This window comes from Triticum dicoccoides, chromosome 4B, assembly GCF_002162155.2.
Source record: "Triticum dicoccoides isolate Atlit2015 ecotype Zavitan chromosome 4B, WEW_v2.0, whole genome shotgun sequence".
Lineage (NCBI taxonomy): Eukaryota > Viridiplantae > Streptophyta > Magnoliopsida > Poales > Poaceae > Triticum > Triticum dicoccoides.
In genome coordinates this window covers 599,842,486-599,857,744 of record NC_041387.1, presented here as the reverse complement: position 1 = coordinate 599,857,744, position 15,259 = coordinate 599,842,486, and the positions used below count along the sequence as shown (strand labels likewise).

Below are 15,259 nucleotides of genomic sequence, written 5' to 3'. Positions count from 1 at the left end.
TAAAACAAATGTGTCCTGTAATCCATTCCGTAGCTCAAACAAATCAATGGTCCAGCTAAAGCAAAAAAAATTGCACCTTGGATGCTGCACTAGGAATAAAAGCAAACCTGCCTGTATGCAATGCTCAAGAAATTTAACTTGAGAAGATCTAAAAGATCATAAATCTAAAATTCTTGAAAACACCAAATATATATATATGAAGAAATAAGCATCATACTCAGAAGGGAGATCACAGGCAGCAACTGATGGCAAACATACATGGAATTCAACTGGTCAGCATTTCTAACAGGGCCAGCCCAGCCTCGTTAACAGCTAGCAAATCAGGACATGATAGCATAGCTACCAATCATGATTCAGCCTGACAACTAATGTGAGATTAATTTTGCAGAAATCAATGGAATGAACAGAGCATAACAATCAGGATAATCCATTTCACACGATTGCAGTTCTCCGGATATATAAACGACAGACACAGATGTCTAGAGTTCGTAAACAAATAACTTGAAGCATTAATCGTTGCATCAGGATAAGAGACTCGACAACTGGTATCCATTCCAGATATATAAGCTAATAGGCTCATAGCAGTGTGAAGGTTAAAACAATTGAGCCATGTAATGCATTCCATAGCTGTTAAAAATTGTCAACAAAGCATGGTTTGGTTGAAGAAAAAATGATACGACTTTGGCTGCTGCACTAGGAAGGGCAGCAAGCCTCCCTGTGTGCAACAACAACACCAACATCAACAAAGCCTTTCAGTCCCAAACAAGTTGGGGCAGGATACAGTCGAAACCCATAAGATATCGAAACGAAGTCATGGCTCTGGTACGTGGATAGCCAACTTCCATCCCTGTCCATGGCTAAATTTTTGGTGATATTCGAGTCCTTCAGACCTCTCTTTACCGACTCCTCTATATCAAGTTTGGTCTACCCTGACCTCTCTTGACATTATCAGCATGCCTTAACCGTCTGTTATGCACAAGCCTCCCTGTGTGCAATGCCTACAAAATTTAACTTGAAAAAAGGTCTAAAAGATTCACAACTCAGCATCACACTCAGTTAGAGATCAATGCCAGTAACTGCTGGAAAACATATATGGAATTCGACTAGTCAGCATTTCATCCAACAGGGCCATCACCAAATCTAAACAAGTCCCCAACTTCAGGGAAACGCATATGGAATTCAACTGCAACTTTAGAGAAACGCATATGGGTTTCAACAGTGCAAGTGTTTCATCCAAAAGGGTCAAACCAAGCCTCATTTACGCCCAGCAAATCAGGGCATGGTAGGTTAGCTAGCAAACCATGATTCATCTCGACAAAAGATATGTGCAGAGGTCAATTTTTCAAAGAATCGATGGAATGAACCGAGCATAACAACCAGGATAAGCCCATTTCACTCAGATTCTCCAATCCTCCGCTGCGGATATATAAACGACAGCCACAGATGTCTGAAGTCTCTAAGCAGGAAAGTAAACCGAAGCAGAACACACCGCATCAGGATAAGAGGCACGGCAGTTCGTTACCACCGCTGCTACATGATGGTGGAGGAGAGCTTGAGGCACTCGCTCTGGCAGCGCTTGAGGCAGACGTCGTTCCAGTTGGGCACCTGGTGCTGGTTGACGCAGACGGTGCGCGCGCAGGCGTCGGCACATGCGTCGAGCTCGGAGACGCCGCAGACGGTGACGCAGGTGTCCGGGATGGGGTCCTTGGAGAAGGCGCCCACCTTCTTGAGCATCCGCTTGGAGGTGCAGACGCGCTCGCAGACGAAGACCTCGTCGGAGCTCTTCTCGCGGCCCCGCGCCGCCTTGAGGCGCTGCTCCTCGTCGCGCCGCCGCTTGACGCGGATGGCCTGGCCGGCCACGATCGCCGGGACGGCCGCGGCCAGCAGCGGCCACCACGCGTCCACCATCCTGGCCGCGGACCTGGGGGTGGATGGATGGGTGGATGGAATTACCTTGCTGCGTCCTCGCACCGTCCGCCTTGCTGCGTCGTTAGCTTCGATCTGCAGCCGCCGCCGCCGCCCACGGGAGAGGAAGGAGATGGAATGGTGGTTCCCAAACTGGAGAGAGATGATGGTCGGGGTTGGACTTGGGCTGCACCAGGGCCTATAACTGGAAATATCTTCTACGCTGGAACCCGTATCCGGCCCGAAAATTGGAAATGTCTTATGATGAAACCCGCATCTCCATCTCCAACTCCGTGCATCAAATCGGACAGCGGCGAAATCAGCCTAAAGAATCTTGGGGTCATTATCAAATTTAAAAAAAAAACTTCCTTTATGATGAACACTAAATGTACAGTGTTTTAGGTTATTTTTCTTCAAAAGTTATTCAGTCAGCTAACCCCACAGCTAACACATGGAAACGCCATTGAAATCAGACACGTCAAACTTCCACGAACATCTGAGAGAGGGCTGCCCTCCAACCTTGTCCAATTGAGAGAGGAGCGAGAAGGGATCGAGAGAGAAAAAGTAGGTTTGTGGTGGATTCAAGGCTTGTCCATAATGTGTCCAAACTCCCCCAAACCTTCTCATGTTGCCTCCGATTTGCGGGATTTTGGACAACTGAATTACTCCACAAACGTTTGATGTACCCCATTGAATGAAAAAAGTGTTCGAACCACGTGGTCTAGACATTTAGGGGGCGCTTTGGGGTAGACATTGAAGATGCCCTAACCCCATAGTTAATGCAGAGATATTTGCAAGGGAGCATCTATAACTCACTCTTTTTAATCTTTATTCTAAAAAAATATCTCGTTTTTTCCTGCTTTCTTCTTGCACGTGTTGATGAGGATCTTGGTGGTGCCCTAGACTGACTAGAGTTGTGGAAGCTCAGTGGGCCAAAATGCGCCTCGCCGTCGATGTCGTTGTCTTCTCCAAGACTCCGGACTGCAGGATTCTTACTCAATGTATCGACAAAAACAACTCGGTGAATGCCTCACAGCTTTACCACCTGCGACATTTCGGCGGTGTGGAGGCCCCTTTGCTACCTTCCTCTGGGACAGCAAGGCACCCTCCCGAGTGCAGTTCTTTTGTTGGCTCCTCATCCATTGTCGCATCCACAACAGGGATAACCTGCTCCGGGAGTGAATCATCGAAGCGAGCGCCTGCATAATCTGCCCTGCCTTTCGTTTTTTATTCTTATATTTTTCTATGGAACAAATAATAATAATTTGGAGATAAGTAGGAGTATATTCTAGAGATGTATGAACAGTTTTTTAAGGGAAAATGTAATTTCTGCATTTTTTGGAAAATATATTCATATATTTTAATTTTGTGTATGTATTTTCAAAAATATTCATGGAACTAAAAATAGCATTCCCGCATTTTAGAAAAAATATTGATCTAACTAAAAGAGGTATTCATGTATATAAAAAAATGTTCATGTTATACTTAAAACTGGACATATGTTTTAATAGAATCTTCACATGTTTTGGAAATGCATTTCAAAAAATCAAGCGGTTAGACTATGTTTATGTATTTTTTAATAGTATTCACACTTTTAAAAAATCATGTATTTTCAGAAATTTTATTTTTTCAAATGATCATCGGGTATTTTAAAAAACGAGCATCTTATATTAAATATGTCCTTCAGGTATTTTTTTTAAATCAGCATGTATAAAAAAGTTTGCTGTGTATTTCAAGAAAATTTAATTGTGTATAAGACATGTTTCTCATGTATTCAAAAATATTAATTGCATTTAAAAAAATGTTTATGATGTACTAAAATTGTTCAGTGTCTATTTGAAAAATGCTCATGTGATTAAATAAGTGTTCATACATTTATAAATAGCATTCATGCGATCAAAAATATGTTCACCCGTTATGAAAATATCCATACAGAGTTTTCATATATTCTAACAAAAGTTAATTTTTAAATTTTAGAAAATGTTCACACCTTTTAAAAATGTTTTATTTTAAAAAGGGTCCATGCATTTTCGGAATAATACATGTCTTTATAAAATACTTATACATATTTTGAAAAAGAAACTGAAAGATGAAGTTAAAATAAGAAGAAGGAAATAGAAAAATAAGAGAATAAAAGGAAATGGAAAAAAATAAGTTGAATTTATTTCATTTCAAAAAGAAAAGGAAACAAAAAAGAAAAAGAAAACCAAAAGCAAAACAGAAATAGAAACATGAAAACCCAAAATGAAAACGAAAATAAAAAACGAGAAGAAAACCAAAACAGAAATAAAAAGATTTCTCTATCCATGTTGGAAACAAAAGAGCCGAGCAAGAAAGAAAGGAAATCGTTTAAAACGAGTCCGACCCGGGGTTTCGGGTGATTCACATGGTTTGGGGGAGATCGGGGGTTAAATGCCTGGTTTAGATCTCTAAAAATATAGAGAAAAAAAGAAGTCTATACGCGAGATCTGCCATTAAAGATCCAAGCCATAAAAAGTGAGAAGCTATAAGGCTTAACTCTAACATAATAATTACTCTAATAAAACTGGCTCTTTGTTGAATATTCTCCAAGAATTCTGGTGCATAGTAGCTAAATAATCCCACCGTGTTACATAAGGTAAGTATTGTGTAATATTTCGGTTTTCCGTTCCTCTTTACAAATGGCCTATTGTAGGTTCTCAATCAATAACATCCTCACCATCAAGAGCAACGATCAGTCAAAGAACACCATGCATTGTTGGGCGTCCAATTCGTGAATCTAGCGGTTATGTTGACTTATTCTTGAGGGCCTCTTTGATTCGAAGGATTTTCATTTTCGAGGATTTAAATCCTTGGAAAGTTTTTCTATGCTGATTGTTTGAATCTTGTAGGGATTTTTCCTACGGATTCTTTTGCACTCCTTCCGGTTCTTTTTAGTTCGCATCTAAGATTTGCTGAAGTCAAACCTCATGAACTTTGACCAAGTTTATAGAAAAAATACCAACATTTGTGCATGTGAAATCAACAACATTAGCTGCGCCATGACTTTAGTTTTCATATTGTATAAATTTAGCATTGTAGATGTTAATATATTTTCATATAAATATGGTCAAACTTTACAAAGTTTGACTTCAAACAATTCTTGTATGCAGAGTAAAAAGGACGGAGGGAGTACTATTCTTCACAAAAACATTTGCAAGCATCAAACTTCTGGGTAAGAATAATTTGATTTTCCTGTAAAGCAATCAAACAAACCAAATCATGTAGAACTCAAATGTGTCTTTCCTATTCCTTCGCTTTGAAAATCCTGTGAATCAAGATCCCCTAAGAAAATGAAACATTACAATCCTTCTCGTCTGACAAAAAAAATGAAATTCCTGAAGCAAACCAAATATATCGACCAAACCTCTCAACAAGAGAGCAAAACAAATATTAAACACTGACCAGAACAAAGCTATGGATAGACGAGGATTTGTGCCATCCGGGTAAGCAACCATAACATGATGATGTAGTAATGCTTCTGAATTTCATAAATTAAAAGACCCGTACTGTTTGGGCGTCAGACGATATATACAACAGATCAGCTACTTCATCGGCTAAGCGAAAGAGAAACTATTTACACCTCGGCCCCAACATGTACAACGTATCGCTGTGTCTAAATGGGCGCAGGCTTCATAAAATACAGCCCCCGCCCAGATCTCCTACAAAAGGGACAAGAATCCCTTGGGAAAACATAAGCCTCTATACCGCCGATGGGAATTATGTGCACTTTCCGCATGCAAGCGATGTACTGTACTGTACTGCAGCTCAACCGGCATCAAGGAAAAACAAGGGCTAGGATTCTGCTCTTTTGCCACGCGATTTCAAGCTTTTCTCCAAAAATGCCAGAGTCTCGGCGTATGAAGGGTCATTCTTGTTCACCGGTTTACACGAGTTTATATGGTCAGTGTTCTGTAGAACCTGCAAAGATACATAAGATTAATCATCACTTGCAAGTTGCATCAAGTGGCACAACTTTTCCTTTCAGTTGAAGAGACACTTGTCTTCTAGTTTGGAGGAAATTACAGGAACATACAGGATAAACATAAGATAACAGGCGGGTCAGATGTTATAAACGTTGCTCTGACAATGAACTCTAAAGTCACCAGTTACAAAGGGATAACTACATAACTGCACATAGATCACTTGTTGTTATATCAATATTGTTTAGCACTGCAATTAGGATATTTGAAACTAGCATCTACTTGGACACATTTATATACCATTGCCATCCCCACATTATTCATGTTACAACTAGACAGCCCGATATGTTTCAGTCAAGTCCCTCGTAATGCAAGCAAGCATAACATATCCGTAAACGATGATTTGAATGAGATAATCCAACTGGTAGAATACTTACAACAAGCTCCCCGTATCCTGGGTATGCAGATTCGATCGGGACTATCTCCGCTCGGAATGCCCAACCACCATAACCTTCGACAATTGGTGTGACTTCGCTCTGTTAAGAAGCCAGTTAGCATACATAACATTTGTACAGAAGAGTTAACAAAAGAAAACTTGGTGTTGTGGCAGTGAAAACACAATGCACTAGTCTATGACAACATTTCATTACCTCACTAAAACTAAGAACATCGAGAAGTCCTTTGCTGTAGCGCTGCCGCACAAAATCATTTAACTCAACAAGTCTTGGAGACCCACTTCTTAATTCGCCAATCTACAGGAACAACATGTGTCACAAAATATACACGCATGAAATACATCAATCATGAGTGTCATATAAAGAACGTACTGAAGGAGCTGGACGAAACACATAACCCATACGCCATGGCATGTCTGCAAGTTTACTGCCAAAATGCGGACAGCTATAAAAGACCTGTCATAAGAATAGGGTTAGAACTCATACAATCATAAGAATAGACAACCAAAAACATACTAGTTCCCTCAAACAAACAAAATCAGACACATACTAGTCCAATTGTATTATTCAGGAACTTGTCGTAATTGTTCAGTTTCGCTTGATGCAATATCTGCTTAACCACCAGTCCACCCATGCTGCAAGTATGAAGATGGGAGAGAAAATATTAGTTCTTTGATTCTTTCAGCTGTTAGATTTTTCAGCCCATGTGTAAGCAGCATTATAAACCAAGCAGCCATCATTACCTATGAGTCACAAACACAACAGGTCGGCTACCGATCCCCGCAGCCACCAGCTTCCTCAGCAGCATAGAGCTCACCTCCTATACAACAAAAGTCATCTCAATAAATGCAAATTAAGCAAGAAAAGAAGAGCAAGCCATCACCCAAAAACATCGAAATATCTCAAACCATGTATTAACCTAAAATAATACTCCCTCCATTCCATAATGTAGTGCCTATAGATTTTTGTAAAAGTCAAACTTTGCCAACTTTGACCAAGTGTATGGAGAAAATTGTCTACATCTACAATACCAAACATGTATATTCTGAAAATATAACTCACGATGTATCCAATGAGGTGCATTTGGTATTCTAGATGTATCTACTTTTCTCTATATACATGGTCAAAGTTTGTAATGTTTGACTTCTGTAAAAATCTATAGGCACTACATTATGGAACGGAGGGAGTATAAACTTTTGTACTGTATAGCAATGGTGAAAAGGTCTCAGAAAAATATAAAATGTCACAAAATGCTCTATCTGTACAGAAAATAAAAATTGTATGGAACACAAAGGTGTCCTTTCCTATGTGCACTACTAAGTCAGAAAATTTTGTATTCTGACTAACAGGTTTGTTCAAGCCTAATCAGAGATAAAGGGAGGTAGGAGTATGTGCATCAACATGCACAACTCTCCAGAACACTAACCTGAAGGGACAGGCTGGCTCCAGTCCATTGTGTCAAATTTGTCTGCATAAACCATTTGAAACCAATAAGGATCTTGGAACATTTAAATCTGAATGGTATCAGCAGATAAGCTTTTAAAGGAGCGATACAAATCTCCCAACTTAAAGAGACAATCAGAGAATTAGAGAAAAAACCTTGTATTTGACCGTGAAGAAACGAGCTTGAGGAAAATCTGATGAAAGCCATTGTCTTGGCCAACAAGTACCTTCTTTTCCAGCATCTTCATCTATACTTTCCACCAGACCAGCTTTAGTAGTTGATGACTTGTCATCAGCTATCCGCCATGAGTTGAATGGGCCACCACGAAGGCCATGGACAAACACGACATCAACTTCAGGGGAGACACGTCTTGATGCAGCATCTTTACCTTCTATGCTTCCAGTTTCAGAGCCACTATGTTCAATGCATCCATCATCCTTACAAGTATCTCTTGAAATCCCACAGCCACTGTTGCCCAAATGAACATCAAGATGTAATTCTGGATTCAGCAAGAACAGCGCATCTCCAAATTGAGGACACTTTCTTTTATACTCACATTCTGAATCAGGATATTCACCAGAAACACTTCTTGTATTTTGACTCTCGGAGCAGAATACATTTAACAGAGTTAGTCTGCAGTAACTTTTTAACTTTATATCATTGCAAGGAATTCGTCCGGTTGCACATTCCTCAAGCCACTTGCACCATACATCATCAGAAACAATTTCCTTCTTTGAGTTGGGTAGAAGGGAGAGAATGGTAAGCAGCCGCCCGGCATGCCTTCGAATATGTGCTGCTGGAGGAACACGTACACTACGGGGATCAGTGGTAGCAGCAGTAGAAGAATCATCGGAAGCAGACACATTCTTGTCTTGCACTTCTCGTATTCTTGATGCATCATATGCTTCAATTGCAGCAAGTTTCTCATAATCGTCACCGACGAGGATGTGTTTCAATAACGAAACAACTCCTAAATCAGCTATTCTCTTTTGGCACGTGACATCCTCAGAACAAAGCTCCGCTAGTGCTTTTATTCCCTTAAGCGTAGCTAAGGCTGAGTCAACGGCATCAAACTTGGGTGGGCTCTTTTTGTTCAAGTTCTTTACAGCTGTAGCAAATGGTTCAAGAGAGAGAAAATCGTAAAGTGGTACTTTGTCACCAGACTCAGAACCATGGTCCAACTGAATGCTTGCTAATTTCACAACCGCTGTAGCTAACTGATTCAAGACTTGTGTGGCAGTGTAAGCATTATGATAATCAACTTGATTCTGCAAAAAAAAAAAAATATATATATATATATATATATATTAGGACAGTAGAAGGGAGAATAAGATTTGAAAGAAAATGCTGCATCAGGACGATGGCAACTTATCCACTTGCACATCCCTCAAATCATTAAAATCAAAATTAAGTTATACAGAGGTAAAATACAAGTGCAAGACTGAACATGCTGGTTGAACAGAACAAAATAAGAAATGTTGCTGCAATCAAATGTCTATATTTCAAACAAGGGATTTCAAAGGCTGCCAATCAAATACGATGTAACTTCTCCATGAACAAACAAGGATAACCCCATGTGGCTACCCTAAACAGCTTCTCTTTTGTGAAGCATTCTATAGTGTCTTTCAAAGTATATTAGCAAAATTCACATACATAAATTGTTTAGAACATTTGTTGCTCTATGCCCAATACTTACGAGTTATGGCAAATCTAACTTAAATCTGAACAAATGGCATATACCGTATTATGCAAGGTTGACATTGCCATTGCAGTAACAATTTGAACATTTTGTGTAATTCGTTTATATGCAGCTCATTTATCCAGCCCTACTACCTAACAATTTTATGCTGTGATGTTAATAAATCTGCAAAGGGAACACACACTAAAGTACATTTTGCGGTAAAAATTGCACAGATTATAACCTTCACTCGTTCTGGTTCAGGCGGGGTGGCTCCTTTCAAACTTTGTGTCTTGTTGTCTCCAAGAATTTCGGAAAGCACGAGAGCTAACCATCCCTGAGAAATCGGTACGGAAGATGGTCCGTAATCCTCAAGTATAGATGAAAGGATTTTTACAGATGTATGATGTGTTGTGCCTGATACAGATTTGTCAAAGAGCCAACGAAGAAGAATGCCACACCATCTTTGAGCTTCTTCAAGTGACAAAGGAACTTCACCAGAATAGAGCGAACTCAGGGCAACCGCTAATGACTCCTTCATACCATTCTGACTATTTTCCTTTTCTATTTTTTTTGCAATACTACGAAGAAGATGAAGACCCTTCTGCCTTATCACAAACTTCGACTCATTGCATCGTATCATGGATAACAGGAAAGTTGACAGTGACATTTGGGCCAACGACATGTCGCCATTCTCAGTAGCCTGAGAAGCTGTTAAAAGAAGACTTGAGGACCAATCAGGGACAGAAGGAGCCAAAGTCAAGTTCTGGTCTTCTAAAAGAGCCCGGGCCACCAAGGCTCCATGCCACTTCACAGTTCTTTCAGGGGCTTTCAGTGCAGTTGTCACAGCATGCCCGTCGCTATCAAGTTCTTGAATACGAGTGCGGTTCAGATCCGATGCTATAGCCCAATTAGCAAGAGCCCAGGTAGCAAAGGGTACAGCTACATGCTCCCTCTGTAAATCATCCCAAAGGCCTGGAGTAGCATGGGAACTTAGTCTCTCAATGTCTACATAATCAACAGTAGACTCTTGGTTTACCAGTCCATTACTATTCTGGGCAACTTCCATTCTACTATTTTGTGCAACTTCCAAAACATCATCACCTGAGTTGCCAATCTTTAGTGAGTTATTTTCTCTGGAGAATCCCAATATAGTAGTCCCCCCAAGTACCTTAATCCCTATCCCTTTTAATCCCCTGTCACCATCATCACTGCTATCATCCTCATGGTCATCAAAGTGCATCCCCCCTTCCTCAATGACTTCGATAGCTGCTGCAATATCTCTTATATCAGCATCTGCAGGCAACAAAGGCCGAAACGACGAATAATCTGCATTATCACAGTTGGATGTGATTATATCCATGAGTGCAGCGACAAGCATGCTCCTTCCTTTAGAGTGATCTGATACATCGAACGAAGAGTGTCTGGAGTTCTGTCTCGACAAGAGAACGATAGATTAGGAAAAGAACAACTTAATAAAAAACTATAGACTGCTTCATTCCATACATAAAAATATTTGTCAAGACATGATAAGCTATTGGAAAAGAAGATGAAATAAGCTGAACAAAAATCAAACAAAAAAAATTCCATAGAGAGTGGAGAAAGGAAAAGAGGATCACAATGGCATGAAGAAAAATATAAATATGGTCCATGAAAATGGCAAGGTCGTACAACTAATTTGCAGTTTCAGAACTCATACCAAATGTAGATTTATTACCCTAACACTGCAGTAACATATATTACAATGATCACGCAACCAGAGATTCACATGGAATCAACATCCTAAACTTACAACATCTGAATCCTGCAATGTAGCACATGATGACCCGATTCCTAGCTATATAGACCATGCTACATTGAGTCAAAACAACTTTTAACAGAAAATGACTGCTGCAATATCAATTGATGGTCAAGATGTACAGTGGGAAGTTTTTGTATATCCAAAAATTGTACTCCCTCCGTCCCAAAATAAGTGTCTCAACTTTGTACTAGCTTTAGTACAAAATTGTACTAACCTTGAGACAGTTATTTTGGGACGGAGGGAGTATAAGTTTTGTACCCTAATCTTCCACAATATGATCAACCAAGCTACACTGAATTAAGAACTCTCTAAAAAAAACTATGGCTTCTACTATATCAATTTATGGTCAAGGTCTATGAGAGAAATTGCATAAGTTTTGTATGCTATACTTGCACAGTGCGCTTGATACAAATAGGAGAACCACAAGTACACCGAATGCAAGCTTCTATCAAACTACATTTGAGCAATTCAGGCAAAGGAAACAATCCAACACTAACACCTGTTATCGCCTTTTTGCCACGCTTGGACTGGTAGGAGAAGATAAACTTATGGTCCATGAACAGAGGGAGTATATACTAAACATGATGGTGCTTGGTCCATGAAAATGGCAAGGTCGTTCAGCTAATTTGCAGTTTCAGAACTCATACCAAATGTAGATTTATTACCCTAACACTGCGGTAACATATATTACAAAGATCAGGCAAGCAGAGACTCATATGGAATCAACATCCTAAACTTTAACATCTGAATCCTGCAATGTTGCACATGATCACCTGATTCCTAGCTATATAGACCATGCTACATTGAGTCAAAAATCTTCAAACAGAAAATAACTGCTGCAATATCAATTGATGGTCAAGATGTACAATGGGAAGTTTTTATATCCAAAAATTGTATAAGTTTTGTATCCTACCCTTCCCCAATATGGTCAACCAAGCTAGACTAAATTAAGAATTCTCTAACAAAAACTATGACTTCTGCAATATCAATTGATGGTCAGGGTCTGTAAGAGAAACTGCATAAATTTTGTATCCTACCCTTGCACAATGTGATGTGATTAACAACGAACAAGAGAACGCTACATCGCACAATTACACTGAATGCATGCTTCTATCAAACCACATTTGAGCAATCAGGCAAAGCAAACAATCGAAAACTAACACCTGTTATCACCTTTTTGCCGCGCTTGGGCTGGTAGGAGAAGATAAACTGAAGGAGGGAGGGCACCGCTCGTGGCCGGCCGAGCACAGCAGGCGCGACCCACGGGTCGGCCAGCAGGTTCGCGAGCGCCCGCGCCGCCTCCGCCTGCGTGGCGCCCCGCACGATGCTGTCGAGCAGCCAGTCGACCACGGCGCCGCCGCCCGCGGACACGATGGCCGCACGCCGAGCGGCACTGGCGGCCGTGATATCGGCGAGCAGCGCGGCGACCCGCATCTCGAACCCCGACCGCACCTCGTGGTTGGCGGACGACAGGACGGACATGAGCGACTTGCAGAGCACCCCGCCCGCCGTCCACGTGTGCCGCATCTGCTCCGCCACGCGCGCGGCGGACGCCCTGGTCCTCGCTAGGGTCTCCTCGATGTTGTCGGTGGTGGCGTAGAGCGTCCCGGCGGCGGTGGCGACGGAGAGCGCGGAGATGGCGAGCAGCGGGGAGATGCGGCGGGGGCCGCGGAGGGGCGCGAGATGGTGCCGCGGCGGGGGAGGCGCCGCGACGGGGAGGGTCGACGAGGTGGAAGGCGGAGAAGGGGAGGCGGGCGGGGCGGGGCCGGACGAGAGGAGGCGGCGGGGCCGGAGGCGGGAGTGGCGGCGAGCATGGCGGAGGGAAGCGGCGAGGAGGCGCCGCAGCGGCAGCATCGCCGGGCCGGAGAAGCTACGCGGGCGGCGTCTCCTCGAGAGGGGCCAGATTTGGGGGCGGCTCGCTCGGTTTGCTTGGGGAAGACGGCGAGGGAGATTGGGGGAAGCACGCGGGAATATCCGCCGGAGTGGAGAGCGGACGAGTCGGTGGCGCCGGGATGAGATCGACGGGCGTCGCCGCGTCACGGGAGGAAAGCGAGTTGTGGTGGGCTACCGGTTCCGTGATGGGCTGGCTATGTTTGGCTCGGTTCCGTAGAGCCACGACCCGTCTCCTATGGTCGCACGTTTTTCTTTCTCCCCGTCCGTGCACGATGAGCACATGTCATAACGTAACTTCTCATAGCAATTTTTTTCTACGAGAAAAACTTCAATCTCCTGTACATTCATCAAACATGTACTTCCTTCGTCCCATAATATAAGAACATTTTTGTCACTAGTGTAGTGTTAAAAACATTCTTATATTTTGGGACAGAGGAAGTACTGTTTTTTTATGAAATATCAAACATGTGCCGTTGAAGTAGCATGAACTTATATCCAGATGATGGAAGAACATTGCATAAAACAAGTTTTTTTCCCTCTCGCTAGGGTTACACCTCTCGCCTGCGGCAACGCGACGTTGAGACTCCTATCCTCCGGCGCCGTTCTCTCACAAGGCTCACGCTCGGGCTGACTCAGGGGCACCCTCGCGGTGTCGCCCGGCCTTGGCTGCTCCCCCGGGATCGGTGTCTTGGAGCTCCCCTCAGACCCTCGTGTAAACTAGGGTTAGGTTCTATTTTCACCATGGCATCTGTGGAGGCTGAATCGGTGGTTGGAGATGATGATCTCCAGGAACTGATGAAACAATTGGGCATTGAGGACAATGATCTGGTTGATGTGGTCTACGAGGAGGTATGCCCGAAGCCGGTGACTGAAGCTGTCCATTGGCTTGCGATTGGGCAAGTGCATACGACGAAAGAATTTGGCGACTTTTGGTTCTATAAGAACATGCGCAGCACCTGGGATCTTGCACAAGATGTTAGGTTCAGATCGCTTGGGGATGGCATGCATACGATGCAATTCTCTTGTATTGGAGATTGGGACAAGGTAATGGAAGGGGGGCCCTGGACCTTCCGTGGTAACCCAGTCCTAATGGCTGCTTATGATGGATTTACAAAACCTTCCTCCATTGATCTCTATAGCTTTAGAATTTGGATGCAAATTTTGGATTTGCCTGATGGCTTTGAGCCCCTGGTTGAAGCTCTTGCAGCAACGGCGGGCGAGTTCTACTCCCTAGATAACAGCGGGAGAGATGTGGTTGGAAACTTGAGTTAGAATTACTCTTGATGTCAGAAACAAACTGAAGAACCATGTCTCTGTTGTGAGAAAGAGGAAAAGGCAGATTTTTAGAGTTAAGTACGAGTGCCTCCCGGACTGGTGTGCTTTGTGTGATATGACCGGACATCTTCACACCAAACATGGTGACGGCGTGCACCGGTGTCGGCTCTGATCTTCAAAGATTTACGAGCCACATAGGGAACAGTTGCACGAGCAAATCGTAATATAGATGATGACTCACGTAATGGCAAGGCAATGTATGTTGATGCAATGCAAGCAAGAAAGATGGGAAAGATGATGATCCGGATGCTAGTAGGAAGAGGGGTTCAGCAAGCAGCGAGCAGATTTCTTCTTCGGTCGTTGCCAAGGGCCAGCTCCTCCTGACTGCTCCTGTACAAAGTGTTCCTCCCAACCCTTCTTCAAAGCAAGAACAGAAGAGATTGAGAGCAGATCAAAACGTAACAAAAACAAAACCTTTGTCCACAATGGCGGGTTCCCAAGGGGAACGCCACCAAGACAAATGAATCTTCTAAGTTGGAATTGTTGGGGTGGGGGGAACTCTCGGACAGTTCGTGACTTGGCGACTTTGGTTCAGTCGCATTCCCCCAAAGTGGTGTTTTTGTGTGAAACTCGGCAGTCTAAAACTCGCATGAAAAGGTACCAAGTTCGGCTGGGACTACAAGGTTTTGATGCAGTTGATAGTATTGGTAATAGTGGTGGCCTTGTGTTATTTTGGCATGAATCCCTATCTGTTGAGGTGGTTTCCTCAAGTCAACGTTGCATGGATGCGCTTGTGAGGGAAGGACCAGATGACCCACCTTGGCGTCTAACATGTGTCTACGGAGAGCCAAGGGTAGAAGATCGTCA

General features: G+C 42.8%; 2 protein-coding genes across 2 annotated transcripts; both read right to left on the bottom strand.

Annotated features, from left to right (window-relative positions):
- Window positions 1–1,254: 1,254 nt before the first annotated feature.
- LOC119291691 (uncharacterized protein At5g64816) lies at window positions 1,255–2,103 on the bottom strand. Its single transcript, XM_037570500.1, has one exon. The coding sequence runs from the start codon at window positions 1,906–1,908 to the stop codon at window positions 1,531–1,533; it is 378 nt and encodes a 125-aa protein (XP_037426397.1). The 5' UTR covers window positions 1,909–2,103; the 3' UTR covers window positions 1,255–1,530.
- A 3,288-nt stretch (window positions 2,104–5,391) lies between these two features.
- Window positions 5,392–13,270, bottom strand: LOC119291690. The gene is made up of 10 exons (XM_037570499.1): window positions 12,398–13,270; window positions 9,668–10,855; window positions 7,901–9,013; window positions 7,728–7,769; window positions 7,045–7,121; window positions 6,852–6,936; window positions 6,674–6,757; window positions 6,497–6,598; window positions 6,284–6,382; window positions 5,392–5,844 (listed from the first exon to the last, which is right to left on the bottom strand). The coding sequence occupies exons 1-10, from the start codon at window positions 13,076–13,078 to the stop codon at window positions 5,719–5,721; spliced, it is 3,597 nt and encodes a 1,198-aa protein (XP_037426396.1). The 5' UTR covers window positions 13,079–13,270; the 3' UTR covers window positions 5,392–5,718.
- Window positions 13,271–15,259: the final 1,989 nt, after the last annotated feature.